General features: G+C 45.6%; 1 protein-coding gene across 1 annotated transcript; it reads right to left on the minus strand.

Annotated features, from left to right (window-relative positions):
- LOC115330058 (protein MEMO1) lies at positions 1-15,231 on the minus strand. Its single transcript, XM_029991757.4, has 9 exons — positions 14,997-15,231; positions 13,606-13,690; positions 12,517-12,585; positions 11,375-11,487; positions 10,017-10,128; positions 8,713-8,849; positions 7,353-7,429; positions 7,107-7,211; positions 1-3,920 (listed from the first exon to the last, which is right to left on the minus strand). The coding sequence occupies exons 1-9, from the start codon at positions 15,055-15,057 to the stop codon at positions 3,783-3,785; spliced, it is 897 nt and encodes a 298-aa protein (XP_029847617.1). The 5' UTR covers positions 15,058-15,231; the 3' UTR covers positions 1-3,782.
- Positions 15,232-20,754: the final 5,523 nt, after the last annotated feature.

Here is a 20,754-nt window from a genome sequence, read left to right on the forward strand (position 1 = left end):
TACAAATACTCATTCCTTTTATTCACTCAAAAGAAAGAAAAAAGGTCTCAAGCATATGCATACAAAGTACCGGGTCACTTCAAAGCCGTACCTTCCTATTCAAAGACCGTAATGCTCCCAGCCCTAGTCAATCAAGTATTGTGCCAACTGCCACAAACATCACCTTATTTGAGTTAAATGCTTTTTGAACAGCACTGCCCCTCGTCTAAATCTTACAGCAACAGTAGTCCCATGCCGCTAGAACCTTAAAACCACTAGAAGACATGGTAGCCAGCTGTGCATCAGGCACTATACATATGCAGCCGTACACCTATACAAGGTTCCACTTGCCTAATCTCACCAAAAAGGTTCAGATTTGGAGAATGACCTACTACTACGTCCCATGACCTCCAAGGTGTATAGCGACTCCCCCTCCTGTGGGTGTTTATGACAAACCCACTCCCTCTGAAGCACTCAAACTTAAATGATGTGGAAATACAGACACCTCAAACGTCATGAGTCACCAGACGGATGTGAAGAGAAAGTGTAACTTATTTCTAGAAAAGAAAAACAAAAAAGTATAAATAAGAGCTTAGTACTGTTTTGAGATCAAGGAAATCGGATATATTGAGGTCACAAATAAAAACATGCATTGGCCTTCAGACCATTGTTAAGGCTTGGTAGAGGCCATGCCAAAACATGGCAGCTCTTCCATTAGGGAGTTTTAGTAGATTGTTCCGGTAACTCCGACGATACCAGATGCTCTGCCAACGCCGCGGCCATGCATTGCATCGCTGTCAAAGGTATTGGAACATTCTGTTATAACTCCATAATGGCATTTAATGTAGCATGGCATGTCTCTAAAGTTGCTGAGGACATTTGTGAAGGACGCACAAGGATGCTCTGGTGCATCATCAAATAAAGAGTCTGCCACACACACACACAAAGAAAAAAGCAGCACAGCAATCCAAAACGGGTACTACAATCACCAAGCTCTCGCAACGAAGTCGATAGAGTCAAAGGAACAGGACCTCGCATTTTTAAATAAAAATTGTGCGGCTGTGGAACCACCCCAACTGCCATGCTTTATGTACCGGGAGCTGTCAGTCATTATTAAGTTAAAAGCATAGAATAGCAACAGACAGTCAAATAGCAGACATACATCGCTCCCGTACCAGCAAAAAAAAAAAAATATATGCTGCACTCTGTCCGTTTTCTTTCTTTCATTTCAAACGCCATACCGAGTATCAAAAGCATTGTCATGTGGCACTTTGCCCTAAAAAAACCCGCCCCGTCATGCATGGAAACTCCGACACTTTCAAAACAAGAGATGGAAGAGCTGCTACATAAGTTCTCCAGTGCTATGACAAAAGAAAAACTTTTCTCCAAATTGTCTTAAATATAGGTTCTGATCTGTGTTTGCTCATGGTGTATCTTATTCTAGGTTTTTGTTTTTTTGGTACTGTGGAACTTCTCGTCTGATACTGCTATAACTCGGGCACCCCCTGAAGTCAGACAGGCAGACTGAGCACGGTGCATGTCCCCAAGTCATAGAGCCCAGATGCACATAGCAAGTCCTGCAACTTATTCATACAATAAGCACACCCAAAATCTGTACGACTTCTAAAAATGAAAGCTCAAGGATAACTTATCTGTATGCTCCAATCGACGGATAGCTAAAAAAAAAAAAAAAAAAAAAAAAAGAAGCAATTTAGTACTTTTTTGCAATAAGTTATAACCCAAACTGCTCTGACAGACAGCAGACGAGTCTTCAATCTGGAGTACCTTCTCAAATAAATTGCGGAAGAAAATCTTTATGTCGTGATATCACAGATTGAAGGTCTGCGACTGGAATGTCTGCATGTTGCAGATGGCCAGACAAGTACAAATGGTCTTGCTAACTAAGAACAGCAGCAGCCCTTAAGAAAAATTAACAGTGCTCCAGAAGAGGCACTTTCAGATGCTTCGAGAATAACTAACTTCGGACGACATGCTGATAAAACTGAAAAGAATTAAGGAAACACAGGGTTACACAAACTGAATTTTGCAAGACATTTTAAAATTGACACTCTTCATTCCATCTTCAACCAAGGACATCTGAGCCACCATTCAGCTGACCTTCTGCATTGCATGGTTCTTGTCCTTGCCTTCATGCTCCAATATGCTGCGCCTAAAAGAGCACCTGGAGCCAAGCCTGTGGATTCCCCAGAAACTGCAAGTCCGTTGCAACTCCAAACAGCAGCTCCAGCCAAATATTGACCCATTCTGAAATTCAGTCTGGCCACTTCGATTGACAATATGGTGTCTGTGCTGCGCTAATGGCAACATTGAGGCAGCTGATGAAATAAGAAGGTAAAGATGCGCGACCACAAATGTGACACGCAACTTGTGCATTTAAGACGTCGACAGGATGTGACAAACGCACTGGCTGCAGATGTAGAATACCCTATGATATTTCCATTACTTGCATTAGTATGGCAGCAGTTAGACTGCTAGCTCAGCTGCTAGATGGCACAGATTCTCCAAAAAGGGCCTAATTTAGCCAGACAAGATTCATATCTGATGCTCGCTCGAGTTTCTAGCTGCATCCACAACACCGATGCAAAAGATTCTTACAAATTAAAACATAGCTTAGCCTGTCTAAAGTATAACGGTCAAGAAGACACCACACCACCAGAATCATCCTTCAAAACAGAAGACTATTTCCCTTTTGAGCCGCATTTATTAAGAGGTGCTACCGTTGGATTCTGAGCACACCAAGTGCCTTGCATCCTTCATCTTGTAGATCGTTGCAATAATTCTCTCCAGGTTTACTAGACCCTCGACGACAAGATACCAGCACAGTACCACGTGGGGTGTTCGCAATGGATCCCAGTGCCGCGAGACGAGCCGAAAAAATTGCCTTCTGCGCGTGGAAGGCTCGAACTTTACCTGATTGTGCATTTACGTGGCACGTTTTATGTGGTGAAATTTTGAGGTGTAGCTTTTTTCCTGGGAAACACGAAGCCAACAAACTTGCCGGGGTTGACGAAGGATCTGCTTGCGGGCGGCCAAGTCGGCGAGGGTTGCAACCTGCGGCACCGCCCGAACGCAAGTTCAGTGAAAGTTGGAGCTTTTACGACGCCGGGATCTATTGCAGACGCCCCAGAGATTTCAGAAGACACGTTCGGGCTTTAGAAACCACCCTCCCCCCCCCCCCCTCCCCACTTTTCTGCAGACTCCTTTGGCCTCTGCGTCGAGACAAAGCCTGCGTTTTTTCGAGCCAACTACCGTACTTCATCTCACCGCATCCTCGCGAATAGTGAGGACTACTACGGTCCCAGGGAGCCAATCGGCGCGTCGGAGGGAAACACGTGACCACACTCCATCTCGACAGTTGCGTGCTGTACCGTCGAAGCCACGGGCAGAAGGAAGAAAAAAAAGTCGCTATTGTACAAATTTCGAGCGACGGGCTAATCGCCAAGGAGGACAAAAGCGACGTCTGGTAGAGACAAAAGAGCGTAAAAGGGGAGTTCCTCTTTCCCCTCTTCTCCAACTGCTTGGGTTACGCTCTTGCCCCCGTACCTTTGGTTGGTAAGGGCCGTCGCAGAATTGGCCCTCAGTCGCTCCGATTGGCTCCAAGGGGCCACAGCGTTTGCTCTTTACTAAGTTACGGGTCAAACGAAGCACGCCAGCAGCGGTGGAGGCACAGCAGGCGGTGCCGGTTGCATCAGAGCGCCGCCGCAAGAGACAGACGAGCGGAAGACCCTTTAGCAGGCAAAGAGACGGGCACGGCAAGGACGCGGGGGCGTTCCGTCCACGCGTCACTCGAGGCGGAGGGCCGCAGACGCGTAGCTGACCGAAGAGTCGCTCGTGCTCATGCACTGGCTGGACTGGGCATACTTCAGAAACTTCAGCGCCATCCTGTGACCATTCCCTGAAGATTGGAGGGTGTCCACAGCCTGCGCGCCGATGATGCCGGCGAGAGAGAAAACGAGAATCAGGCCGTGTGCCTTCTTCCACAAAGAAATCGAGACGGTGTTGAAGAGCATAGAGAGTTGAAAGTCCACACACTAAGCATCTCTTTATCCCCTTGAATTCCATGAAGGGGGTGGAGGAACTTTTTCTGTAGGCCGAACGTAAATTTCGGTCTCAGTGAAACTGTGGCGTGCTTTGTGAAGAATATTTATTTGTCGTGGACACATAGTTTAATGGGCAAAAAGTCTACACGCCTCCGAACATTAGATCAACCTTACTCTGCCTTTTTTTGCCCCCTAATAAAAAACTACCTTTCTTGTTTTCACAGTCGTCGAGAGCTCGTTAGTGATTTCTAGATCTCGGCATCTGCCACGAAGCACGAGGTCGAAATACATGCTCGCCATTCTGTAACAACGAAGGAGCACGCCAAAGTAAAAGTTGCCTAAACAAACCCTTTTGCGTGCCGTCAAAATGTGACACTGCGAGGTAAGAACATTGTTTTCGTTGCTTGCTCGTACGTGGCGCTACACGAGAAAGGCATTGACGGTGCAGCCGGGAGCGGCGGGGATCAAACCAAAACTGAAACCACACGGAATCACGACCGAGCACACTTGAGCATGGTGTTCAAGGGATTAAGCTCCGTGTCCCGCTTCACACTGCCACTCAAGGAATGTTGCTTCTTAGTGTGTGCAGAAGGGACGACGGAACCAACGGGTTCTCCGTAACGAAAGTGCTGCGTTTTTCGAGTTTATTTTTCGTCGGAGTCGGAGGACATTTTATGGAGTTTTATTTTTTCGTCGAACAAAATTCGGAGTTTGTCGAAGTTCAGTTTTGTTCGATTCCCAACTTTCCCGAATTCCGAGTTTAATTTTGCAGTGTTCCCTATTTTTTTTTTTTAACTAAAAATAAATGTTATTTGGATGTAAACATATGGTAGACGTAAAGAAAAAAGAAATGTGCTTGTAACAAATACTAATAACTCTTCACCTGGATTTGGCATTGGCACTCTTACCATTGGCAATACTAATTTGTCCCTCAACAAGACTTGCAAACAAGTACTGCTTCGATAAACATCGATACCTTAAAATCACTCAACTCCCGAAGGTAAAGGACAACGAAGGGGTTTGTGATACAAGAATCAATGAAAGAGTAAAAATACTTGGTGACAAGGACAGGCAGCACAGTTCTTTCAACTATAGTCGGTTACAAGTCAAGAAGTTAGGAGAAGCTTCACCCACAAGCGTGATGCGCTCGTTTCAAATCTCTCCGCAGTCGAAAGAAGAGTTCACTGGAAACGCTCCTTGTTCCGCTTCAATGAATTCCCACTTGTATCCGATCCCACTTCTTAAGAAAGCGACCTTTGCTTCCATCGGAGGGGGAAAACTTAATTTCCCTCTTGTGGCTTCCACAATGCTAAGTCAAAGTCGAAAGATAAATCAAATATGTACAGAAAGGCAAAACCCTCCTCGCGCGTTGGCTGCAATGTCACGGAAACAATGGGACGCTATTGGATGCGGAAGTGGCGGAGGAATATACGATTCCCTTTGAGGGGCATTTGCCGCTATCTTCTTAACCTGTAACCAACTATAGCAACGAGCGTTTACCGACGTCTCCTTCAATGCATACACTTTCCCTCCCAACTTCTTAAACTAAAATAAATACAAGGTGTCACACACACAAAAAAAAAAATTGTTTTTTTTTAATGCTAAAATAAACTAGGCAATGCATTGCCGAACGCTGATTCTCTGCCCAAAGGTAGCGCTAGGGGTCACAACCAGATGCCAAAGTTTCAGCCTGAATGGACACCTTATTAAAAAGTTGAAAGTGATTTCCTGAGAATTTCAATGGGAAAATGGCGGCCGACGGAGTTTTCAAATACATGGGGCTCTATAGCACCAGAAACCGAAAACGAGCGAAGTTGGGCTTCATTTTTTCATTGAAATTTTCAGAGAATCACTTATAAGTTTTGAGTTCGGTGTCCATTTCGGCTGAAACTTTGGCATCTCGTTGTGACCTCTAGCTCTACCTTTAAGCGGAGAATGAGCTTTCGGCAATGCCTAGTTTATTTTTGCAGTAAAAAGAACCCTGTAAATTTTTTTTGCTGACACCCTGTACATGAAAAAACACCTTTCCTTATTTCCTTTATTTCAAGGTTTTCTTCCTTTTCCAGGTGTTTTATTTTTCGTTTATGTATCTTCTTCATTTTTAGAAGTTTTACCGAAGGAGACATCAATAAATCTTTGTTGCCAGTTGAAAGAACAGTGCTGTCCGTCCTTGTCCCCAAGTGTTTTTATTCTTTCTTGGATTCTTGTCTTGGGGATAGTCATTAGGAAACTATGTTTTCTTCGTAGCCCACTCCATCGTCCTACCCTGCGGCTGCATGGGATGCTGTGGTAAAGGGTGTAATATGGAAGCTTCCAATGACCACCCCTCCCCCGCCCCTCTTCCCCCTTGTATAAAACGTCCATGGTTCATAGCTTTCACTGTTACAAAAACACAACCCCTGCTTCCTCCAGAAACAGTATGCTTTACTAGAAATCGAAACGGTTTCCTTTGTTGCGACCCCAGTGTACAATAACCTGTGCTCCGAGCAAACTTTGAAGCGATAAACGGCAAGACCCCTTTCGTCAACGATCGGAGATTCGAAGGGAAGCTGGAGTGGCATTTTCCCTGGACGACTGACCCTGTGCTCCGACCAACCTTAATACCGTCTACACGGGATCCTACCCATAACCAACTTAGGCTCAGTGGACTTTCAATGTATTGTGGAGTCCGCAAGCTAATTGCATAAAACTAAATATAGAACTATAGAACCCGAAAAAGAAGTCACCTTGAGGGTTTTGTAATGGCAGATAATGTTTTACTGAGACTAAGCTTCTTCAAGCTGTCCCGTAACCCGGAGAGGTGCGAGGTGGTCGAAAACTAAAACATACCTTCTCAAAGCGGCCCGTCCAATGCCAGACCCTTGTGTAGAGTCGGCTTAACAATGATTGACGGCTCTATCTGGCTGCCAGCATTACAAAAGGCGGCAGCCGCACCAGGGAAAGCTCCGTAAAGGCTACAATACTAATGCAAGTTTGTTTCTACCAGAACAACATCAAGAACATTTGTGTAACGTTTAATCCAAAGAGCCCCTACGGAAATGCTTCGTACGAAATAGTAGCACTCACATTGAGGAGAACGCCGATGGGATGTCGTCCGCAGATGGTGTTGCCATACTTCTTGAGGTACGCCGTGAACGCCGTCGGACAGAGCTCCTCAATGATGTTCATACCCTGCGCGAGCGTACAAGTTGCTTTGAATCAAACTCATTAATTTTGCTATGTCTCCAGGACTGAGCGACCCACTTATGGATCAATTGATTGACTGCTTGAGCAACAAGTAAAAGTGGCAGCAAATGGAGCGCCCCTCCTTACCTGCTTGTCCAGCCTTTCGATGGATTGGTGAATGTTGCCCCAGGATTTGTCGTGGAACTGATAGTGGAACCTAGCCCCTGTAATGAAAAAAACAACAGCCGAGGAATGTTGCGACGCTTCACACAAGTACGTCGTTCCAGGACGACCGAGGCAGCCGCTCCCGTATATTTCAAACAGTTTCAGCGATCCTGCAACAATGTCGCAGAAGCTACGGCGCTGCACTATGAATGCAGACTTGGATGATTTTTGGTTTAAGACCAGTTTCACAGTCTCGTCCATGAATAAGAGGAAAAGCAAGAGCAAAATTGTTCACGCTACATTATACAGGCAACATTGTTGTACGACTAATCCCATAGCCTTAAAATAAAGTGCTCACTACTCAATGGCCTACCTATGGGTACAAGTATACAACACATTAGCCCAGAGCTAGATGTGCCTATGACGTATGGTTTGAGTCTAAACAAAATCGTGCACATCTATTTTATTCTGTTTTAGACATGGATTTTATTTGGGTGAGCTGTTGTCAACTGCTCTCAACCCTTTCCGCACGATTGTGTGGCGAGTTCTGAGTAACAGACAAAACATTTTTAATTTTTAAGAACTGATCAACATATAGCTCATTATGATATATCAAAATGTTGCTGATAAGCTGTTCTTTAAAAGAAGAGGGTGGCTACAATAATGTCTGGAAAACGTTTTCAAAACTTAATTTTTTAACTCGAAATTTATATAAAAATTAGAACGAGTCAAAACATTTGTGGCTCTATCAGACAATGCCACGAGTTAAAAACATTTTAAACATACAAAGTGTGTTCCATACCCAGCACCATCACTTCTGCTCTGATACTGTATTGTTTGTTTTTTTGTCGGCAAGTTAGCTTTTGTGGCACCATTGTCATTCAAACAAGCTGCTGCATTCGGCGGTTCATATTCCAAGCCTCGGAAGTGAAACACTGCTGACAGAGCTCAAACCAAACAATATCACACCATCCATGGCCCTCACTGCTATAGTCGTTTAAAAAAAAAGCAGCAAAAGCAGTAAAATTGCGCGATCGAGGCTGTATTTGTCAACGTCCCCAACGTCCCCCGGACACCATGTTTGGAAAGTGCCAATGCCGCCCCCGGCTCGTATGAAAGCACAAAATCAAATCGAAATCAAAACTTGGGTCATTCGGCCATCCACGAGATTATGTAACGTGTCCCTGAACACCGCAGTTGAGCTTTGGCAACGTGCAGAAGCCGTCGATCGGGGGCGATCGATGGCCTACGCATGTGGTACGGAAAAGTTGAGTCGGTTGTAATCCTCGTATCTCTGAACGAGCGCATCCCAGAGAAAAGAGAGGGCAGCGCATCCACACACCCCAGTGGCAGAAGTCGGAAGAGATGACGAAGAGGTTGTCCGGCTCCGCGAGGTACTTGCTGAGGAGACGACCGTAGAAGGCCTCGTTCTCCGGGGTCAGCGACCCGACGATGATCGGCACTATGGTGAACTCCCGGCTGCGAAACGGGCGCGACGCAATGAGCGCCAGAAGGAGGACAGCAAGGGTGTGCAGCAGACTCGCACGGTACTCGTCTCGAGTGACCAAATCGTTTGTAATCGATTGCTTCTCCGAGTAATGTTGCAGTGATTTGATTACCGTAACATCCCGAGATAGTCACCACCTAAAATCGGGAGCAAATCGGGGGAAATAAGGTGTGGGCTATCTTTCGGCGTACAATCAAGAAAAGTTCAAAAACGAAAAAACTCTTTTTTTTAGATTATGTTTTTTTGCCAAACTTATTATCGCGGCGAGGGACAATGAAGCAAACATGACCGTACTTCCCAGTCAGCAACGTTTGCTTATCTCCCGCCATAGCTAACCGGCTGCATTTACGTCGAGGTCATTGTCGATCCGAACACTAAGATTACTAGGGGCGGGCTATCTTTCGGTGTTTAAAATAAAATAGCGAAATAAGCCAAAAAATAGGGGCAGGTTACCTTTCGGGGGTGGCATCTCTCGGGACATTACGGTACCTTTATTAGACAGTTATTACGAGAGTAATCCGATTACATTTAAAAGTAATAAAATTGTTTGCAACCATTACGACTATTCTTTCCTCCCCTTCCCAATGACGCCCTTTGTCTCTGCAACCTTCACACTGAGGAATCCTTGAACCAAGTCTCCGACAGGCGGGGACGGCCTGTCGGATTCGAAAGATGGGTAGTTTGCAATCCGGTGGTCCTAACCCTAACTAACAGTACGAAAAGCCCGTTTCCAAACCAGGCAGGAAGACGTACCATTTCGGAAATCCGATGCAATCAGAAAAATAATGGTTACCTTTTTTAGTAACGATCCATTACTTTTCCCCTCAAGTAATCGAATAATTTAACAGAATACTTTTTAACCGAGAGTAATTCAAACTGATTACTTTTTTTGAATAAGTATGAGATAAAATACAATGCCTGAAATGCATTGTATCTGATTACTGATACCATCATACATACATACACATACTGATACTATCTGATACCATACACACACACATACTGATACTATCTGGTACATACACACATATAATGATGCTATCTGATACACAAGTCAGCACGCGGTAAACACACCAGTTGGAAACGTGCACCAGGCACCACAACATGGGAGGAAAAACGAAAGGGGCGGTTACACTCACTCCTCCATGACCTTGGCGATGTACGGCAGGTGCATCTCGAGGCTGTGTTCGTTCTCGTCGACGTGAAGGCTGACCTCCTCGAAGGCTCCGGTCTCGAACAGCTCCTCGTAGACTGTGTACGAGCGGGAAGAACAAGGCACTCAACGTTGCGGGATGGATGGCTGCGTGGGGCTGAACCTTCCAATTTGGGTGGTGGCTTGTGCCACCTAGCAGGTGTTTAAGTCGGAGAGAACGCAGGAACGTAGAGACATCCGGTGGCCGCTCTCTGACTTATGACACGCCTCGACTGACACGTCGCATGCCATGTTGACGTTACACACGACGGTGTGCGCACACAAGTCTGTTCCTCAATGATGAAAGCAATGGGGAAATGCTGACTAAATGGTTTTGATGCCATTCCAACAGATAGAGAGTGACACATGTTGTCGTCTGTTTGTACCTAAGAGTATGCGACACAGCACAAACATGCGATCGCCGGTTTTCCCCACTTATCTCCCGCAGCCGAACAGCTGCCATCAAAGCCACAGGTGAAGTGGGACGTGCTTATGTGCAGTGCTGACTAAGGTCGTAATGTTTGGTACTCAATGCTAACTTGGAACAACAGAAACCGCGTCATACTCTGCACTCTGTCGGTTAGCATTGTTGACGAGCAACAGACATCTCAATAAAATATCAAGTGGCATCACAAAAAAAAAATAAATAAATAAACGACTTAATGATGCAATTGACTCACTTCATATTTGCACCAGGTAGTAAAGGCTGCAGGAATTGGCCTTTATGAGTCGGTTGTAATATCAAGGGCTTTCCCAGCCAACGATTATATAAATATGTGCACAAATCCTGCCTTGAACGTAATAACGTCGAGTCACTATAGACCATTTTTTTTAACTTACTCTCACCGCCAGCCACCTGGTAGGCATATCTGCTATGGGTGACAAAAAAATAGTATAACATTTCAACCTGCAAATTGTAAAAATAATTAAGGGAAGGCAAAACGAGAATGGGTGCAGCTGCACTTGTATCCTAAACGCGTTCTTAGGCGTGGCGACAGCAAAACAATGATTTTGCCCATACTGGAAGTAACAATATTTCAAGATGGCGGCACCCTTGCGAAAAAAATCTATACATAGCTTCCCCCCTTACAAGGATTAACAGCACAGCACCGCTGGACTACACAGCTTCGGCTCACCGTGCCCTGTGGAAGATGGGCACGACACAGAACTCTCTGCGCGACTCGTCGAATCCGACGAAGCAAAGGTGTCTGCACCTTTGTGGGTCCAAATATCACCCTGCACTCTACGCGTCTAATAAGCTTCTAATTATCATTGTTGTTATTATTAGTACCGAACGCCACTCGCCTTCCTGGTCGATGGTGAGGTCGTAAAAGGGCGTCCGGTACACCTTGGCGGGCGAGAGGGCACAGCCTCCGAGACGTGCGTGGTGCGAGGGACCCAGGATGAACACTCGCCGTCTGCAATCGACCGAGAAGGCGGTCAACGCTCGTCGGCAAGAACGAGTTGTCGAGGCACCAGCCCCGCGAGACCACGTGATTAAAACGCGGGGTTCTTCCGAAAGATCCGCAAACGTTCCAGTCGGGGACGTTTGTTGCTGTCCGTTCCAGGTATCGGTCTGTCTTGCATGCATACTACGTTTCGCTTTACGGAAAACTGCGGCGGGTTCGCCGAGACGGTTCGCAGCATCCACCGCGGTCTATCGTAAGGTGGGACGGAGTACCGGTAGAACCCTGTCCGTGACGTTTTTTTGTCTTTTTAAACCTTTTTCTTCGGAAAATGTTACTGGCTTGAACGCCACTTTTATTTTTTGATGCTTTATTTCTAGCTGCTTCTTCTCCTCCTTGCGATGTGGAGGAGGAAAGAGGAAAAGGGGACAAAGTTGGGCGTGCTCCGTGACACACTCAATTATTTCTAGCTATTTTAGCCCGCTGCATAGAAGGCATTTATATCTTTCGGGCGAGAGTTTTGCGACAAAAACGTTGCTTTTTGGGTGCACCTATTACCTACAACGAAGTAGCCTTATTTTAGTTGACCCCCAACAATGCAAGGATTTTCGTCCGTCGCCCGTCTTCGACCAGAGTTGCACGAAAATGTTGTCGACTCGAACCGAGAGAAGCTACACACTTCATACAGTTTCTTAGAGCTCCAAGCTAATAATTAATGCTGACACTTTTATTCCAATACTAAACATCACTAGCTTCCTCACTGTAGGTAATCTCAATTGAGGAAGGCTGGAAGCACTAACTAACCTGAAAACAGTTTGCTCAAATGTATAGTGACTGCTGAGATGCCCTTACTACACACCGCAAAAGAGAGCACGAACACAGTATCTCGCACTTTAAATATGAACAATTGTATCTGCTGAAGCTATGTCGAGACAGATTAGGAGAATGTCAAAGTATGTTTCATTTGCATGCAATTTGGAAACTCAATCACTCTGTTATCTACAACAACAAATAGATGTAGTAGTGGCACTTCGCACTCACACATGGTCTGGGTCCACCTGCTTGTACGCGTAAGCGGCACAGGCTCCGCAGTACTGGTAGCCCGCATGCCTGCAACGACCCAAACACACATTTGTGGTCACTTGTCACATAGATGAAATCGCATGGCTAGCATGCATCTAAAATTTTCAGCCCTCAGATTTTTGCAGAGAGGTGATAAAGCCACGCTCACCTCTTCCCACCTTTCTGTGTAAGTTAGTCTTCAACGGTGGAGATTTCATTGGCACGGTTTGCAGACAACGCTTCTGGCCATAATCAAGAGGCCCTCCCCGAAATTCGGAGCCATTCAGTGGCTCAGATATCAGTTCACCTTTCATCATGTTCGTGAAGCTAGAAATGCGACCTTTCGTCTGGCACTATAACTTTCATGTGGCAACGACAGATGGAAGTCTGTTCTTCGTGACGCAGTTTTTTCTTGATTGCGTTTCGGTTTCGACGGCAACAAGGAACCTGCTGGTTTGTACAAAGCGTTAGCTTTGTACAAACATAGCAGGTTTGTACAAAGGTAAAGCGTTAACTCGAGTAGCTTGCAGGCCAGGCACGTGCCAGCAGACTGATTGGACGCAGATGCAACGCTCATACCCAATTTGTGCGTCACATTTTTGTCGGCACCCAAATGCACAGGCTTCGTGCTATCCGTGCACGTCTTCAACTTCTTCCTTTACTGTCCATGAGGCGGCCACCATTAACATCATGTCATGGATGCCACACGCTTGGACGATGATAATGATGGAAATGACCTGACCAAATTTCAAAAAGGGTCAGATGCTGTCCTTTTTAAAGTTGGAGTTTATTTTAGATAGCAGGAATCTTTTTCCACTAGTGCTGTCACACTTTCTTTTCTCTGGGGGTGTTGACTAACTAAACAGGAGCAATTCTAAAACACACTACTATTTCAGGTCGTCAATGTCGAAATAGAAGCACACATCGAAATTGCTCCCAACTCAAAACGAGTCCTCCAATGTAAAAATTAAGCTTTTTTTTCTGGTATGTGTGTGTGGGGGGGGGGGAGTGGAGTGGAGTGGGGGGGGCAGTTTGGCGTCCCCTTAGGACGAAAGGAAAAAGCCTCACGGTGCAATCACAGCTCTCGCCGGTCCAAAGGATGGCATTCCTGCAGCCGATAACCAATTCTCGAGCTGGTATTTCAATTCTCGTGCTGAAAACAACAAAGAGAAAAATGGGCTGGTTTGAAAGAATTTTAAGAAATAATCTTGCACGAAGGAACAGCGCAAGAACTCTGGTGTGCGTGCATCCACAGATAAGGAAAGTTGAGGTTGGTTCACACATTTAAGTCTAAGTGTAATCGAGCGCGCTGTGACAGAACACGCTTGCACACTGCTGCCATCTGTCAGGCGGCCCTGGAACACCACAGATGTGTGTATAACTAGAATGATGGTTTTGCGGTGTTCTCCCAGTATTCCCAATGCTCAAAGCATTGTAAGAATGATTTCTAGCCCACAGCGAAAGAATGAAGCATAAAAAACTGAGAAAATATATTGGCAGGTCAGAATCGTTCCAGGGCTACCTGGCGGGTGGCACCAGAGTGGCAGACTGTTCTCTCGTAAGTGGCTACAAGTCAGTGCAGCGCAATCGATTGCACTCAAACGAAAATGTCTGAACCAGCCTTCGAGTTTTCAGTGCCACTCCATTGCGCTGCCACTTTCTTAGTGCACTCAGAATGAGCCTCTGCTTCACTTTCGTACCCGTGCACGCTATGCAGCCCGCAAAGTTGAGACATCAATGCACATTTTTTCATGTTAAACGGTGAGTGGGCACTTTTTAAAACTGAAATTGCTGGTCACTGGTCCGTTCGAAGTTGGCGTGAATCAATTCTGTCTGCTTAGGTATAACAAAAATCTGTGCTCCGGCAAAAATTCCAAACGTATAATTTGCAGTCACACGATCCACGATCCACGTTCGACCGGGATCACTGAATTGATCGAGACGTCTGTAGTCTCTGTGTACTCAATCTTTTAAATTAAACGTTTGACTTCAGGAAGCCTCGGGAGCATACTTACCACGCGAATACACGTTTTGAGTAAAAACATGTCAAGTTTGAAAGGCAGATATTTTTTATGGCGTTTTCTACGTACATGGGGGATCAAAATAAACTATTAAAAGTAATCAAGTTAAGCGCCTAAGCTAGGAGCTGTGGAGAATGCTTATGGACAATGATCACAAAGGACCAAATAAGCAAGAAAAAAAAACAAAAAAAAAAACAAGTAAACAGATACAATATTAACTCATCGCACATGACAACACGAAGGGGGGATCATCCGAGAATCGCTTCAAATGAGCCCCGACGCCGAGACCCGCATGACAAGCACGGGAAAACAAGCCGACGATCTCCGTACAAAAACATGACTTGAGCAAAACAAAGGAAACTCAGCAGGAAAACAAAGGATCGCAAGCGAAAGAAAAACAGCTGTGTCAAACCAGCGCAAGAACGATTGCAGTCTTACGTGAATCGGTGTACCAACTTCCCGCGTGGGATGCCTTCCTTGCCAGACGCTGCGATGACATGCCGGTGCCAATTTTGATAACTTACAAGTCGCTGAAAAACAAAAAAAGAACTAGAAACACGCTTCGCTGCCTTTTGAACTTGCGATGTGAAAGGGTCCGCCGTTGTTCCAATCAAACTCTTGCACGGATGAGGACAAGGCTGACAAGGCGACGGCGTATCGGGTGTGTTCGTTTGATCGTGTTGTGTGGCCCCGCGTTCGCTTTGGTGTCGTGAGGAGTGACTCGAAGGGTCATTCACTGTACAACTTTCGCTTGACCTGTTCAAGCGAAAGTCGTTTAAATAGGTGACGTCAATGGTTCATTGAGTGTAGCGTCGTTTAAACTTTGACTGTTTTAATATAAACGAACGTGTCCCAGTCCCGAAGCGGCATCTCGTGGGAATAAAAGAAAATAAACTAATGTTGAACCGGATCAAAACACCTTTATTTTTCACGATAGTAACAGGGGAAAGCATTATATAAGTTCGAAATATAGTTAATTTAATTTGATATAAAATGAAACTTCAAGACAGAAACTAACTTCGCGCGTGCACTCGTGCGGCGAGCGTGCGCATTCAGGAGCGGGAAGATTAAAATCCTCACAAGGGACACTAGACAGTAGGGAGTTTTAGAATAACGTACGCAATTTTAGCACACGCTAGCGCTAAATTTAGCGCTTGTATTAGCGCACGCGACGCGAGAGAGTTTTAGAATATATCGTTTCTCCGCCACGACGCAAAAGCCCAAGCATCTCGCGCTTGCGACGCCACCAAGATACAGTAAAAATTTTTATTTTACACACGAAGTGATGTAACTTTAGAAGAAAACGAGTTTTTTGGTCCAGAGTAGCATTTTAATTTGTTTAAACATGAGAACGCGACGCGAGCGGTTGACCGGTCGTGTCCGCTTGCGTCGACTCGGCAAGAGAGGACTCGTGTACTGACCTTCGCACATCGTTCCTTCGCCGTGAAATGTTCGCGCGTCGCAAGCATCAAGTTGCCGGTGATCGCTGCCAAACCGAGTACATTGTCGTCCCGTATTGAAAATTCCAGTCGCGGGAATGCCGCCGACGTCGCACTCACGACGCCGCCAAAGCAGCCGCCGACATAATCCTGGAAGCCGCCATTTTTTTTTTTTTTTTTTAACTCTGCTCGTCTTGGCTTAAGTCAACTTCTCATCACGAATCCTCCTTCGAGAAGCGCAAAGACTCTTTGCGTACGCACGCTATTTCCGAGAAATAGCGCACGCTAAAATTGCGCACGCAAAGCGCGAAACCTGGTTTCCGTTCGGAGCATGCGCAGTGGCGACGACGCTATTCTTTGCGCACGCAAAGCTTTAGCGTGCGCTATTCTAAAACTCCCTAGTTTAAGTGGACCGTACGCTATAGCTTAGCGTACGCAAGGAGATTGCGGGTCGTGAGAGCGCATGCGCAGACTGCAATAGAAGGGCTAGCGTATTGCGTACGCACGCAACGCTGGGGATTTTGCGTTGCTGGCTAGCGTGCCTTGCGGGACGCTCTCGAGAGATCTCGGACCCAACGAGAGAGCCAGTTTCAAGATGGCGGTTGCCTCGACTGGCGCAGCAAGGGCGACGTGGTGTTTTCGAAGTTCTGTGTTACGTGAAATAGACCTTATTCATTATTAGCGCCATATCTCGGCGGCCTCGGGTACTATCAGAGGTTCGGTGCCATCTTTGAGGCTTCGCCTCCCCGCCGCCCGCCGCAGTACGAATCCCTCCCCCGCGTTGCGTTCATGCATGTATGCATGTTCCTGCGCTTTTCTTTTTTTTTTTTTGTATATTGATGGTGTTAGCTGCTCGAGAATAACTTGCGAATACTAAGCTCAAGTTTGTTTTCAGCGGTTTCACTAAGAATCTCTTTTTATAAAAATGAGCTTCAATCCAGCACCAGAGCAGGCCGACTCACGCACTTGTTTTAGGATCGTGCGTTAAGTTGCCTGATCCGCCGATTATGCCTGTTCGCACAAAGACGATTTATATGATATATTTAGCAGAGCCGTCAGCTACTGTGTGACAGTTTGTTTTTATTTAGCATTTGCGGCTGCGGGTCTAAATAATGCGAGGAGTTCCTCACCCAGTGCGCATTGGCCCAGCGTGTGCAGACCCGAATTGCAGAATTCTATGATTGCGGCCTTGAACATTAATTTTGGTTTCAGTTGTCTTAACCTTAGGAATATTGAAGATACGATTCCGCACACACACACACACGCACGCACACACGCACACACAAAAAGGCATGAAAACAAATATATTATATCGATTTTTATTTAGTTTCTTTGGGAGATCATCGAAAGGTAGCTCAAAACATCATTATAAGGAGAGCGTGTGATACATCGCGAATTTACGATAGTAGTATTTTTTATCGCAGGTAAAAAATAAAAAAAAAACGCTGAAGATCTACACTAGCATGCTCATGCACCAAAGCGTATGCGAGGCACAAAAGCGTAAAAGGAAATGACCGGGCCTGTCGCGGCAATGCAAGTATGCGGAATATAACGTATGAAAAAAAGAAAAAAAAAAAAAAGAGAAGCGATTTTACGGAAAGTTGGAACATTTTTCTTTTATAATCATAATAATAATACCAGCAAATAAATTCAGTACTAGTGCATATATACTCCTTGGCCCCTTGAGAGAAAGTGCATTAATAAATGTCAGCGACATTTTAATGTGCTCCTCCTGGTAGCGTGGTTAAATAGAGTTAAATTTTATGCTTACTAGCAATAGAATATGACCAGTGCTCATAAAAGTGGCTGCTTGCGGTATTGGCTTCAAATAAAAAAGCTCCTCCCGCAGCGCGAGCCCGATTTGTTGGGAAGCGAGCAAGCGCGACTGTTGAACTCGCCAACAGGTCCAGGTTAGCGGTCAAGAAGAGCCCGCTTCTATGCTCTCGTCTACGTCTCGGAAATGTTTCTCGAAATGTAAGAGTCGCGTGATAATAATGATACAACGTAAAGTAAGCGGGCGTTCACCTTTGCTTTTTAGCATCGTTGTCTTTATCATTCATGTGTTAAACGAAGTTGTAACGTTGCCAAGCTCTTCTGCACTTTGCATCAGCCTTCAATCGGATGTAAAAGACTTACTTGAGCGAGAATAAGAAAAAAAAAAAAAAATAACAGTCTCGAACCAGTGTATCTTAGTGATGTTGACTGGACCTCGCCATTCCTCTGCGCGAGCGAAGCTACGATGCTAGCCAGCATCGAGCTCCCAAAAAATCACATCAAATAATAGATGCTCGCTGTTGTTACATGCGAATATCATGAGCCCTTCATGCCATTGTGGAAAGTGTCACATATTAAAAGCGGTTTAAAAGTGTTGTAAAAGCACACAAAACTAACGCGCGGGTGGCTCTTGTTAGGAGCATGAATAGTGCAGGAAAGCGCTACGGCTGTTAAAACGTTGGCTATAATACCTTTAACTTGAAAAGAAAACAATAGGATTCGAATCTTTACATCGGTTGTTTTTCATTTTTCCTCGTTGAATACGATAGCGGAACAGAGCAGTCGTGCGGTCGCTGAGCGTCGCTTTCACGCGCCGCAAACGGCCACAGCGCTTTGCCAGTCGCCTCAAAGATGGCGTCGGAAGGAAGGTTGGCGCCACGTCCGATAGATGGCGCGCGAATCTGAATAATGTCTATTGCGTGGTGTTCAGCTCGGCGATTCTTTCTGGGACCTAGCGCGGTCGAATCATATCGCCCTGCAGCTGCACAGTGGAAATGTTCGCCGCTCGCAGTGTGCGTCTGCCATCTGCTCAACGCTAAGCCTATTCCCACAGTTAATCGCCGACGCACGAACGACTCTTAAAGAAATCGCCGCAGTTCTCGCTATGCGCTGGACATCAGTAGGTCATGAATTTCATTCCGCGATAGCATTGATAAAAGGTGCCGTTTCCACGGGACGACTGATGGAGGATCCATGATCGAATTTGGCTACGCACTCGTACTCGTAGCTACTCTGTACCCGCTTGACGGGTACAGAGCGCGCTTGACGAGGCAGCTGTGGCTTGGTTTAATCTGAAATAAAATGATTGGTCACTTTTTCTTTTTCAATATTTCTTTCCGGGAGCATGGTTGCGCTATAAGCACGCGGAATTCTACGGCTCTATAGCAAATTTAACCAAGATCATGCGCGGTGTTCACTCGAAAACGTAACGCACAGCTAAATTTGGCCCGAGCAGGTCATTTTTAGCGTACGCTATACTATTGCGTATTGCGTACGTAAGATCCAGCAACGCTATACTAAAACTGTCTACTAATAGGGCATTTTACGCCAAAGATTTCTGCTCGCCGACGTTCTTATCTGTACATGATCTATAAGAGTTCACTTACCCAGAGCACAATTTGCGACCCGAAATTCGTTTTCTTTCCGCCCGAAAAGAGCCGGTCTCAGTCGCGCTCGCTCTAGTTTCCATGGTCACTTGGCTTTCAAGCTATGCATTGCGTACCAACTTGAACTATATTCAAAGTCGTGGGTTATTAGAAATAGAAAAGAATATGAACACCATTTTTGTGACCTCCAAAAAGCTGTAAATACATTGATAAAAAAAAAATGTTGCAGAGATCACAGGAGTGGCTAAGGCAAAGGGAGGAAGTCGAACTCCCCCCCCCCTTTGCCTTAGCCACTGCTGTGCTTGGTTTTGCACGGGGCATGGAGCAAAGGGGGAGCGCGGACTATCTCCAACTTACATGCTTTCGGGAAAAGTGTTTGTGGGGTAGAAAAAGCTCAAATAAATAAAATGGGCAATATTTCTTCACTCATGTTTATTTGATGGGATGCGGAACTTGATCTCAGATGCATAGAAAACGGATATTTCGAAACATTTGTGGGGTGAAGGATGGAAATTTCAAGCTCAAGTATAGCAAACTATCCTCACTAAAATACAAAGTCCAATCAAACCAAAGCGACCATTATAAACCAACGCAAGGTAATAACATGTAACAATGTCAGTGATGTTTAAATTTCAAATGTACTGTAATAAAAATTTCACTTTAAGCAACGGGTGACTCTGCGCTCGCGCACACCTTGAATATACTGATCAGAATTACGTGCTTCCAACTAGAAATTACCACGAATAAAAAAAAGTAACTGTGACTAGTTATTTCAGAAAGCAATTTACAGGCTCTCTTGACCATCTCATTTATGCCAAGCGCCTACACATTAAGATGTAGCCAACTGCATTCACGGCAAGGAATATCCAAAATGTCCTCCGCTTAAACTTCAATATAAGGAGTATTCACTGGGCGCCATATTTGTAGGTGCTGTCTAGAGCGCATGCTCAGAACGAGCCCCCATTAATAGGCTGCCAAGACCGGCAATCTTGAGGGTGCGAAATGCACGTATACAAAAGGACTGTGGAAGCTCGCCATCAGCACGCGCTCAGCAGTCGCGCACACAGCTATGGCCGCCAGTGAATACTTCCTATTGCGGTAAACATTCAAAAGCGCAAGACCGAGCAGTCGCTCATTCGAAGAGGACGCTCTCAGGCATCTGTTCAACCGTCATAGTGAAAAGAACGAGAGCTCAGCTTTTACCGTTAATTGTTACGGGCAGAATCGATAGGATCTTTTTTGAGGAGACGATGGACGTTTAGGAATAGGGCCTCCGGACAGAGGGCGACCGCGCAGACGTGACGGGCCTTTCGCGTTTCTCCCTCTTGCATTTGGCAGCATATGAGCAGCTCGCATTGGAGCACAGAAACCTAAACC

Source organism: Ixodes scapularis, unplaced genomic scaffold (assembly GCF_016920785.2).
Source record: "Ixodes scapularis isolate PalLabHiFi unplaced genomic scaffold, ASM1692078v2 PGA_scaffold4__175_contigs__length_147842914, whole genome shotgun sequence".
Lineage (NCBI taxonomy): Eukaryota > Metazoa > Arthropoda > Arachnida > Ixodida > Ixodidae > Ixodes > Ixodes scapularis.

Coding starts and splice junctions, on each gene's coding strand:
- LOC115330058 (XM_029991757.4), bottom strand. CDS start 15,057: ATGTCATCGCAGCGTCTGGCAAGGAAGGCATCCCACGCGGGAAGTTGG. Junction 13,691..14,996: donor AAGTTGGTACACCGATTCAC/GTAAGACTGCAA, acceptor TGTTGTTTTCAG/CACGAGAATTGAAATACCAG. Junction 8,850..10,016: donor ATCGCCAAGGTCATGGAGGA/GTGAGTGTAACC, acceptor CCCGTTTCGCAG/CCGGGAGTTCACCATAGTGC.